Source organism: Habropoda laboriosa, unplaced genomic scaffold (assembly GCF_001263275.1).
Source record: "Habropoda laboriosa isolate 0110345459 unplaced genomic scaffold, ASM126327v1 scaffold20, whole genome shotgun sequence".
Lineage (NCBI taxonomy): Eukaryota > Metazoa > Arthropoda > Insecta > Hymenoptera > Apidae > Habropoda > Habropoda laboriosa.
In genome coordinates, this window is record NW_017100143.1 from 826,254 (window position 1) to 838,552 (window position 12,299).

Below are 12,299 nucleotides of genomic sequence, written 5' to 3' on the forward strand. Positions count from 1 at the left end.
AAGCAGGACGATGATAATATTTTTCAGACCCGAGGCAATGGTCGGAAGCAGCTGTCGCTCACTGGCTGCACTGGGCGATCGGGGAGTTCTCGTTGGAGGGTGTGGCGATGCAGCCCTGGCAGCACATGACCGGGAAACAGATTTGTGCCATGGGGAAGGAATCCTTTCTGGCACGCGCTCCGGCCTTCATGGGCGATATCCTGTGGGAACACCTCGAGATCCTGCAGAAAGGTACGTGACTTTTTCTTTCTCCAATTTAAACAGGTCCACGATCTAGAAAAAGAAAAGAGGACCTCCCTTTAAAAGCTACCTGTTAACGTGACTGTGTGAGAAAAAATGAAATCTTTGGTGGAGTCTGTAGGAAAATTAAGTTTTCGAAGAATGATACGATTCTCTTGTTCTCCAAAATGGAGGAGGGAGTGTTCTCTGGAATCTTAGAGTAAATTCACGTTGCTCTCTACTGTCATCGTAAATGTTTTCAAAGTGCTCCTTCTGGAAAATATAACTGAGAATCTTCCTAAAAAATGGTATCTCTGGAATTTGATAGCGAACTTGTCGTCAGATTGACCGCAGTTATCGTGAAAATGCCCAAATGATGTCTGAAAATTTCGTAAATATTTTCAGAGATTTTCTTCCGAAAAATGTAACTGAGAATCTTCCTAAAAAATTGTATCTCTGGAATTTGATAGCGAACTTGTCGTCAAATTGGCCGCAATTATCACGAAAATGCCGCAGAAATTCATTTTCTACGATAAAAATGACGAGCCCTTCGAAATCGTGTTCAGAATTTCCCAATAAATTCCCCGCAGTCGAAAAGTAAACAAACTTCCTTCAAAGCACCCCTTCGCCAAAATTGCGCATCAGCCTCACCATAAAAAAACCCACAAAAAACTGAAAGCTGCCTGGAAGAAAAAGTACCTGAATCCACCGTAGAAAATTTCTCTCTGGACAAGAGCAGAGGGGCGATTTTCCTCGCTACAGATTCGCGCGAAGGGGAGCGAGCGCATCGGCAGGTTGTACCGGAAGAGTCGTTTTCCATGGGCTGGCACGGGGACATCCCATAGACGGTGTACAAAAACACCGATCGAATTTCCGTAAAATCGCAATGTCACGGCACAGGTACAGGAAAGGAGGGAAGGAGAGCAACACAGACAAAGAGAGAGAGAGAGAGAACAGTTGGTGAACAATGGCGGAGATCGCGGAGGCGAGACGCGTATCCTCTCTCTTTCAGTATGCGCGCTCTTGGTGTTTTTCAGCGTTTCGAAGCGTTGAATCGGCACTTTTTATTCGAAACGAAGGAGAGAGAGAATGGGGAAAAAAGAGCCGCGCGCCATAGAAACTCCCACTCCGGATATCCTGTGCCACCAGAATGCTCCCGTGCCATTGCCTCGGCCACTTAGGTGGTTTTCGGACCACTACGCTCTCTCTCTCTCCCTTATGTTTCTGTGAATATCACTTTGTGCGAACATGTGTGTGTGCACGCACCCCCGGGGTATATCCACTCGTGTTTCGATTACGAGATAGAGACAACCTGGATCCTTTATTACAATGGATCGCACGATTTTCACCCGGGGAACACCGGGAGAGAGGAAATCGACCGGTGCGGTTCCTTGGACCGTGTGTGGCTCAGCCGTGATGGTTGTTCGATTTTTAGTAAGGAGATACCGTTTCAACGATCGTTCTTCCTTTGGGAGAATTGGCGAGTGAGATGGTCGGTGGATGTTTGGAGATTTTTCATGGTTTTAGTCCACTTGGGAGTATTCGTTTTAACCCTTTGCACTCCTCGCAACTTTTAATACGACCTACCAGAAACTCTGAATCATTTTTCTGCGGGCTACCAGCTACTCCGAGACTATTTACAGTGGTGCGAGTGCGCCTCTGTTGGAAGATTCAAAATCTAGCTTTGCCATTAACCCCTTAACTTGCACGCTCGAGTTAATTCGAGCGCGCTAAACAGGCCAAACTGTGCACACTCGAGATAATTCGAGCGGCGTTGTATTTGATGCTGCTATAATTTTTCACACTCGAATATATTCGAGAATTGAAAATAACAATGTGAAAGCTAAGAAAAAGAATCGTGTTATTGATATTTATCATTTACATAGGATTGTAAGCTATAATACTTATTTATTCGAAAATAAAATATAGCCTTTTTCCATGGAACAAAAGCGCAGTATATCGAAATTGTCCACTAAAAGAAAAGTTGAATCAGGAGTGATAACAAATGGAAACCTTTGGAACATGGCGTATCTTACAATGTCGCCGCAGCAGCGACAATGTAGCTGTTAGTTCCACTTGCAATGTCCACGTGCAAAGGGTTCATTTATTCAGGGGAATGTCAATTTGACAAATTTTTCAAATTTCTCTGGATGTCCTTTCGACAAGTTCATCAATTTTAAGTTCATTTAGAGGAATACCGGTTTGATGTTAACCCTTTGCACTCGGAGGTCCTTTTGATATAGGAAAGGTTGCACATCTTCTTTGAAATTTTTTAAAACTACTGTTTTATTTCAATATTCGATGTATTTTCTATTTCACTACGGTGAACAAATTTATGGACGGCTCTGCTCTCTGTCTTCGTTAATTATTTAACCCTTTCATTACTACTGGCGCCTATAGGCGTTTTGAAAATTTGCTCGCACTATACTACTGCAGCCATTTGGTTCACTTCCTCTTTAACACTTAACTTTATCCTTTACGCACTTCCGCCGTAATTTAATACACCGAATTTTAAAACAATACTTTCAAAATAAGGAATTTTGCAGCAGTGGCCAACCCTGCTGCGTTCTTCGTTTCGACTGTACACTTAAGACTTTTGGGTGAAAAAGGACGTAAGACCTTATGTGTAATAACTTTTGTTTCCAACGCGACATACGAACCTAGACGATAAACAATAAAAGCAAAATTACTAAAAATATAAAAAGGCGGTGGGTCAAAAAAGACCCGAAGACCGCTCTAGGGTTAAAAATTTACCATCACACCCACGTTAAGCGTTAAAATCTGCCGTCGCGAAAGGGTTAACGTCGCTTCTCAGTCGCCACTCGATCGCAAGGTGTTAATACCTCGAAATTCGTTAGAGCTAAGAACGAGTAAACTAAGTTATACAGTTCCCAAAGGATTAACCGAAGATTTAGCGACAGTCCCTTTGATCTCGTACTTGTCAGATTCTAAAATTCGCCGGTCAGAAACGAGAAAAACTGCGAAACTGTAACTGTGCAGTGAAACAGTCGCGGAAAATCGTAGCTACAAAAATCGTAAGATAGAACCGTCTCGCATCCTTTCCATCGTCGAGGCAACTTTCTTCGGCTTCTTCCTCCGCGTCGTGAATCGGTTATTCGCGATTCCGTTCGTTCGTGTATCGTATCGTATATCGTTAGCCGGGAGGAAGTTTCCCTGGAACTTCTACATCTTCGTCTTGGTGGACAGGAAGGGCGTGTGCGAGAGCAGGAGAGCGAGAGAGGGAGAGGCCGCCGGACAAGGTATGAAATGATCCGGGCAGGAAGCGAAGGTTCACCCATGATTTAATTCCCGTTAAGTAAAAGCCCGTACTTCCTTATCGATTATTCGTGTCGTCTGATCGACTGAGAAACCGCGTTACAATCGGCTGCCACGATTAGACACGTAATGTGAACCTCGACGAATCGTCATATTCATCCGAAACGACCAATTTTCTCCCTCTCCGCTACATAGCCAATCAATTTCAACCCTTTCGCCGCGCAATTATTTTACACGTCGATTCTACCAAGTGTGCGATTTTTTTCGAACACAGGATTCTTTCAATCCTCTACTTTTTGCTCGTTTTGAGAGCTGCCGCGACCACGCGCGGATGAAGTGAATCTTCCGAGTCGCGGCGAAAGGGTTAATTGTGAAAAAAACTCGCGAAAATGATATAAAGCAGAACATTTTTTTTTTTAATCTACTTTTTGCTCGTTGTGAAGCTTAACGCGACGACGCGCGGATGAAGTGAATCTTTCGAGTCGCGGCGAAAGGGTTAAATATTAGAAAATTCTTTTTTTCATTTTTAAACACAGTAAATTAGCAGTACCGGCCACTCTAAGTTTTTGTACTGTGACTTGGGCTAATGTTGGTAAAAATGAAATTTGTGGTACAAAGGGTGCTTAACACATTAAGGACCGCTCACGAGTTTTCTCGTGCTGCGCGCCCCGTCTGTTACAGACGGATCACGAGACAAACCCGTGTTTTCTACACGTTGTCTTTAGATGTCAATTACTTTGATACATTGCATCTACTTTGTCCATTTAAGTGTTTACATCAATAGTCAATGTATTAACCGTTTTCGTCTCATCCCATTGGTGGAAACCGTACAGGTCAAGCTATGAAAGACTGTATAAATGCACGAACCCGAAATAAAAACAGCTTAGTCTCAGAGAAAATTCGACACGTTGCATTGCATTTTGGTGATTCGAATAGTCTTCGTCTTCGAAGCGAATCAAGTATATGTAAATTTTGTATGGTTCCTCTTCATAGAGAAAAATCTTTCACGCAATATCATACTTTAAAAAGGTACTAGAAACTTTGGTAAAATTGATTTTTAAATAAAATTTTATGATAATTATTAAAAAACATAATTTTTTTTCAATAATACCTAAGATGCATCTTATTTTACAATTTCTGAAAGTTTCGCAAAAATTTTCATAAATAAAATAGTAATGAGGATTTTAGTAACGTGCAAGCTTGCCCAAAAACGTGCGGTCCTAGACGTATGTCTTATAGATTTCTTAGCGGTCCTTAATGTGTTAATAGAAGGGAGCAAATGGTTTTTCTTAAATTTTCTCATAAAGATAAATAATTGATAGAAATAAAAAAGTTGTAATTTGTCGCATTGCAAAATTGTCGTACAGTACCGGTAGATTTTAAGGTCTAAGTAATAAATAACGTTAGTAAACATCATTTACAAATAGAATAGAACTTTTACCTAGGCACGTCTGCAAATATCACAGGTAAAGTGATCGATATTTTCTCGATCCTTACACTCCACGTAAGCCGAACCGTACGGGACACCAGCGTGAACGTTAAACGTCTTAGAACTCTGGTAATACTGAAGAAAAAAGAACGTCGCCCAGGGCTATGTTAGTGCAATCAACTAACAGTATAAGCGAGATCTAGCTTCGGACGGTACTGCACGACTCTCCCCTGCAACTTCTTTCGATACTAATCGAGTGTCACAGGGAAAGGATTGAACATCGCCGGAAGACTCGTAAAAAGAAAAGAATGAAACTATAATAGACATTTTATTTGCACACTTTTTTCTCCCGCGTAATTAATTTAAATAGCACCGAGCTCTGTTGTGTTGTGCCTCTAAATATAGAAACAACAGTCTACCGAAGATACGAGTTATCTGCGTTATCAGGAAACGATGAGTAGAGAATATAATGGGAAGATAATTGTTTTCAGATAATACTGTGCATCGTAGCAGGGGCCAGATATGCTGGTTGATAAGTAATATTTTCAAATCGAGATTTATCGTGTCGTGTGTGCTATCGAAATGTTATTCATTTTTTTTTTCTTATTTTTCCTTTCGCGTCGAAGAGTTGTTTTACAATGACGGAACAATGGAAGAACGATCCGTGATCCGCGGCCAATCGTAATTCAACGTGCACGCGCGTAGACATAGCGACATAGCGTGGGTAATCGCTTTGATTCCGCGAACGAGAACGGATATTAGGAAACTCTCTCGTGCGCCGTAAAAAAAGGAAAAAAGTAGAAACTAAAAAGCTGCATCCTCCTGCCAGTGCTGGTGGCACGATCGAATCAACCGGTGAAACCCGCGAGAGCGTCCTTTCGCCACGCGTCCTCACCAATTCTGTCGTTTCTTTATTTTGCGCAATTCCACGTTTCTATTTTATTTTAGGAGCGAATTGATATTTTCTCGAGTTACTCTTCGCTCTCTTTCCCCTTTCTCGGGATTGTTCGATCACCGGGAATGGCAAATTATGCCTTTTTCAGTCACTTTTCCGTTTTTCACAATTTACTGAAAATAGCGGACATTTCTTCGGAAATTATTCCCCTTTCTGTTTTAATTATTCGAGTCGGTGAAATTCAGAATTTTGGGTATTCTTTATTCTACTTTTATCCTTGAATGAACGTAATTTCAAATATTCAGATTTCTTCGGAAATTACTTCCCTTGCTCGTTAGTAAAATTCAGAATCTCAGGTGTCTTCGATTAAGAATAACTTCAAGCATTCAGATTTCTTCAGAAATTATCCCCATCTTCATTTCAAATCTCAAGTCTCCCCTTTTCCACTTCTCCAAGAAAATCGTCCTCTGTCCGCAAGTTCGATATTCGTTATCGAACAGTTTTCAATTTTAGGAAAGAAGAAGAAGAACGGCGTTGATTTTCGTGTCGCGCAGTCTCCCCGACGAGAAAGAAGCGCAGAATCGTCGGTGTTGCCGATGAATCACGCGAATGGCAATCGTCTCCTTCGCAATAATGGCGGTAATAATGGAGCACGGTTAGATCGTTCGTCACGATTACGTTGGCGGCGGTGCTCTTGCACCGGAATGGTAAAAACGGCCACCGAGTTTGCACGCAGCCGCCGCCGCGGCGGTAATTGGCTTAATGACATGGAATTCTATAATCGCGTAACTACGGGCACAAACATTAATTACTCCTCCCGCGTTCTCTGCGGCCCGCTGTGTGTAAACACCGCATTAGCTAAGCAACATAACTGTAGAAGAATGGAAACACGTTCGAAACGGTCCAACACGCCAAACTTTCCAATATATAAAGTTTCCATTCTTCTCCGTTTAGCTAACTTCTCGGTTAAAGTTTCGCTGTGCACCGCTTCGAGGACACCTGTTATTTTCTTCTTTGAGAGAATTTCGAGAGAAGTATTCGTTGACAGTGTCGTTTGAAAATTAAGAGAGAAGCTGAGTGATTTGAGTACAGAATTTGAATAAAATGTGTCACATTTTGATTGGAGAATTGTTTGAAGAAGAATCGTTTTTTGAAGAGTAGAGAACTTGCTTAATTTCGTGACTGACACGAAAAATTACGCTTTTCCCTTAAAAACACGTGGAATTTTGTTTGTAAATTAGCTACTCCCCTCCATCCACCGTTCTCCATCTCCAACTCTCCCGAGGAATCCCCGAGAAAGAGTAAACGCGCGAGGGAAAGGATCAACCGGGTGGCAAACAAAAAAAAAAAGAATCTACGAGAAAGAAATGGCGTCAGAACGGGCGAAAACTGAGGAATTTGTTCCGTTTTCCATCCAGATGTCGACGCGGCGAAGGCCTCTCTGGAGAACGTGCCGGGGAACATGTACGAAAGCGTATGCGTGCCAGATTTAGGTGATTTCTTGGGATACCAGAGCGGGGCGCATCAAGTCGCGACAACGCCGGAACACAAGAGTCCAGCGACGCCAGCGAGTTCCGCCACCACGAACTCGTCCGGCCCGCAAAACACCGGAACCCAACCGCAGGCCCCGTTGCAACCGCCCTCCACCCCGGTCTCTCTGCCCTCGAGACAGTATCATAACGATGGTAAGTGTCTCTCTCTCTCACTCTCTCTCTCTCTCTCTCTCTCTTTTCGCTATCCTCTGGTCCCACTTCCCCGAATTTCACGTAGAAGAAGAATCGAGGCAGATCGAATCGAAGATTGGGAAATTGGACTCGGTGGGAGAAGGCGAATGGTACGTAGCTTCTTGAGCGGTTGATTGTCTCTCTCGTCCACTCTGGAATTTTAAGAACAGCGAAACCGAGTGAAATTGGATTCGTTGAAAAATTGAATCGTGCGGAGCCTTAATCTCTCTGCCTTCGAGACAATATTAGAATGATGGTGTCTCTCCCTTGTCACTTTCCTCTCGTCCACTCCCGAATTTTAAGAATAGTGAAACCAAGTGAAATGGAAGACTAAGAAATTGAATTCGTTGAAAAATTCTCCCTGCCTTCGAGACGGTATTAAAATGATGGAGTGTCTCTCTCCTCCACTCCCAAGTTTCAAGAACAGTGAAACCAAGTGAAATCGAAGACTGGAACAAATTAAATCGCACTTAATCTCTCTGAATAATAATCAGAATGATAAGTGGCTCCTTATTTAAGAGTGGAGAAGATGCGGTGAATTGAGTGCAAGTTCCTCGAGGCAGAGAGTGATGCGAAGTAGCAGAGGGTTGAAGAGCCACTGTACATCTGTTGATCGTTAGAAAAATCCTCTTGACAATACAGAGTCCATCGAACGTGGAATTCCTTCGTTCTACGACAGGTTGTAAGTAAATGAGACAGGGGGGAGACGGGTCAATCTGTTCTTCTGGGAGCTGTGCTCAGCGTTTCCCAACCCTGCAATCAATCTACTCTAACCTAATCTTCTCCGATATTCCCTATTCGCGATAAAAACCATTTTAACACTGAAATGCGAAGAATCTCTAAGTGCCAAATATGGAGGACGATCTTCTTCGTTTGTGGGTCCAGAAGAAAAATTCTCATCTACTTAGAAAATTCAGTTTTCTCAATTTTCTCAACAAATTTTCTCCATTTCCTCGAAAATGTACTTTTCCTGCCCTCGACAAATTCCCAAAGAAGCGTCACACCAGAAATTCAGGATCTCCCTCGACATAGAACACCGCACTCTGTCAATTCGATTCAGCTGCAGGTTGCGAAACGCTGACCAGAGGGACACCAACGTGAGTCGAGTAGCACGCGACAAGCGTGTTCATTTATTTCCCCGATTGCAAGGGACGAAGGAAAGCGGCGCGGCGCGGCGAGTTGCGAGTAGAGCCATAGAGGAGTTAGTTTCTCATTGTTACGTCACAGTGGCCAGATAGGATCTCTCGCGTTTGCACGTGTTGCCACAGGTCTCTCATTATCGTCACACACTGTTCGTCTCTCATTTAACGTGTTTCATAGTCCTCTTCTTCGTACAGTCGTTCTAAGGTGACAATCCAACTGGTGATTTCGCCAGAATTCCTAACATCTAGAAATCAACTCATTAAAAAGGAAAGAAAATTATACCAACACACAAACGTGTAAAGGGCTGCTGCCAGAGTTGAATTGCAATATATCTCTCTGTTTAACGTACCACGCGTGCATGTGTGTGTGTCTGTTTTGTGCAAACGTGGCCCCGTTCGCGGTGCGCAATTCGCGCACCGTGATTCACCTTATTCTCGGCGTTTTCATCGCTGAACTCTGACGCAATTTCATTCAGCCGAAGGACTCGTCGTTCCGGCGACGAACAATGGAAAACTCGACGGGCAAAAGCCTGGGACCGGATCGTTCTGTTCCATTCATCTGGACGCGGGGCAATTTCTTAGCCCCGCATTTTTTTCCTCGTTTTTCCTCGGTTACTGACCGTACAGACGGTTTATAAAACAGAGCACAGGTTGCATCGAGCTTTTTCTTCGGTTCTTTTTTTCAACGGAGCGATTGTATTTTCGGGGAGAAGACGATGATGCGTTGTTTACTCGTCGATTCGAGTTGCTTTGCAGCGTTTAAGTGGGATCTATCTGTATTAGGTTCAAGTGGATTTCTTTTTTTTTTCGGAAGAAAGGGATGAAAGATTTGGTGACATCGTTTCTTCACGCGAGATAATGAAAATTTGGCGGATTTAGGGCGAGGATAAATTCATGCGACGAGGTGCGTCAGTGAACTGAGATTTGATAGTTCGTCTAAATTGTTTCACTGTTAAAAATTTAAAAAAAAATATATTTTCCTTAGTTAGTCTAGACTTGGAAGCAAAGGGGAACGTCCGTAAATTTGCCAGTCGAAATTCCAACTTATTCTTAATAATATTTGACGTCATTTCAACTGAATCTATACAATTGCAGCTCGAAAATAGGAAATTCGAAAATCTTCCAATAGAATAGTCGATTAGCATACAAACGAGAAACGTAATTTCACGTGTCAAAGTTCATCGGCTGGTGGACGCGTTGAGGGCAGAGCTAGAGGTAAACTCGAATAGAACGAAACACGGAGGAGAGAGAACATTATGAAGCGAGCGTTCGTAGCGTAGGTAACAATTACCTAGCCAGGGGCCTTACGTCATTGCAGCAGTGACCGTGGGTGAACGAGGGAAAGTCGGGCCCTCTGCACGCTTCGCCGCGGACAATGGAGACGACGCCGGGCTCCGCTGCTTCTCTCGACATCCTTGCCTTTAGTCCAATAAAAAATCCGCGCTGTTCCTGCGAGTCCTATCACTCTCGTTCAAATCGCACGCCTGCAATATCATTGTTAAAAGTCGAACGATCGAAAATTCGGTCGATTGTTCCCCGGATAAATTGGAAGAAAATTCTTTCTTTGGGAAATTTTGTGCTTTGGAGACCAGAAATTTTTCAGAGTGAAATTGTAATTTTGTATTGATTAAAGATTCTTCGTATTTGAAATTGGGATTAAGTTTCTTCTTCCTGTAGAGGATTTTTATTCTTTAAATTGTGCAAAGAAATGTTTGTGTGCGTTAGTCACTTGGGCGTTGCAAATTTTGAGAGAAAAGACTGTCTCTTCCTTAATTCTGCAAATTTTGTGAGAAGATGTAGTCTCTCCCTTAATTTTCCTGCAAATTTTGAGAGAAGACTGTCTCTCCCTTAGGTTTCTTGCAAATTTTGTGAAAAAGTGTAGTTTCTCCCTTAATTTTCCTGCAAATTTTCTGAGAAAATGTAGTCTCTCCCTTAATTCTGCAAATTTTATGAAAAAACGTAGTCTCTCCCTCAATTCTCCTGCAAATTTTTTAAGAAAACATAGTCTCTCCCTGAATCCTTGCAAATCTACGCGTCGAGTGAACGAACGACTAAAAAAATTCCATCTGAAACATTCCTTCAAACGTACACACACGTTTCACGTGCCTAAGTTGCTAAAGAATAAAATTTCATAGACCAGAGAGCTCCGTAAAAATCTAGTCGTAGCAATAACATTTTCTTCTTGGTATAACACCTAGAGGTTTGTTTTTCAAGAATGAATATCATTGAATGAACGATTTGATGAATGGTTAGAGGTGTTGATTGAATTATGCGAGGATCCGTGGGTTGGAAAAGTCGGGGAACGCGTGTACAGGAGGTAACGTAATGCATCGGTTCCAAGAGGAGGAGGTCGAAAGCGAGGATAAGCGAGAGTCGAACCAGAGACCTCGAAGAGCCGCGATACATAACGTAACAGTGCTCCGGCAAGCAGAAATAATGAGTCTATTATACGGTCGCCTGTGTTGGACGTCCTGCAACGACACGTTACTATACCGTGTGCGCACCCGCCATCGCGATACACTTCGGCAAGCTCGATACGCGTAATCCTTCTTCAGTTTTACCTAGAAAAATCCTTTCTCGGTTCAACCAAACACTTTGCGGTCTTCTTAATTGATCGATTGCATTCTGGTAAATGGGAATTTTTCTTTAACCCTTTCGCTGTGGCAAATCTTAACGCGTAACGCACTATAACAGACGGTAGATATTCAACTGTAACCGCGAAATTTGTTTCTTCTGTATCATTTTGAAATTTTTTTCATTAGATTGAGGTAGAAATGCTTGAAAGATAAAATTGAGGATTAACTTAGACTAGAAGTGCGCGAAAAGACGCGACTGTACAGTGTGAGTAGATCTTTAAAGCGCCAATAGCAGTGAAAGGGTTAAAAAAATTCTTTATATAAATTTGACATAAGAAAATAGATATATTTGAAAGTAGTGTCAAATTTTTGTTCTCTGTGAACTTTTCGGGAATATCGGTTCGAAGTTAAAACACCTTTTGAATATATAAAAATTAGAAAATGGATTTTTTAAAATTTCTGCAGGTTCTCTGAGTAGAAGAAAATTGGTACTATTTAGTACGTTACACAAGAAGAGTTTATAATTCTACTTTAATAAATGGTGACAAATGAAGATTTCGAAACTTTACCTCCGAATGCCTCCACAATCTATTCACAAGGTTCTACCTTTCGAAACTTGTATTCGTTGCTCGAATACCCAACTAATGAACCCACCCCATAATACCATCGTTCACACACAGCAAGCCGAAACTACAAATTTAATCTCCAACGATTATCAAACTTATCAATTTCAAATAAATTCAATCTTCCCAAATTTTTTACTCTCAGAAATAAATTCAATCTTCCCAAATTTTCTTCTCTCAGAAATAAATTCAATCTTCCCAAATTTTTCACTCTCACAGATAAAACAATCTTCCCAAATTTTCTACTCTCAGAAATAAATTCAATCTTCCCAAATTTTTCACTCTCACAGATAAAACAATCTTCCCAAATTTTCTACTCTCAGAAATAAATTCAATCTTCCCAAATTTTTTAATTCAATCTTCCAAAATTTTTTACTCTCAGAAATAAATTCAATCTTTTCAAAATTTTTAATTC

General features: G+C 41.8%; 1 protein-coding gene across 1 annotated transcript in view; it reads left to right on the plus strand.

The window, feature by feature from the left end:
* LOC108573541 (ETS-like protein pointed) overlaps positions 1-12,299 on the plus strand; it is a 177,638-nt gene that overhangs the window by 138,665 nt on the left and 26,674 nt on the right. The window contains 2 exon segments of the mRNA XM_017936007.1: positions 28-231; positions 7,238-7,504. Of these exon segments, the coding sequence (XP_017791496.1) occupies positions 28-231; positions 7,238-7,504 (471 nt within the window).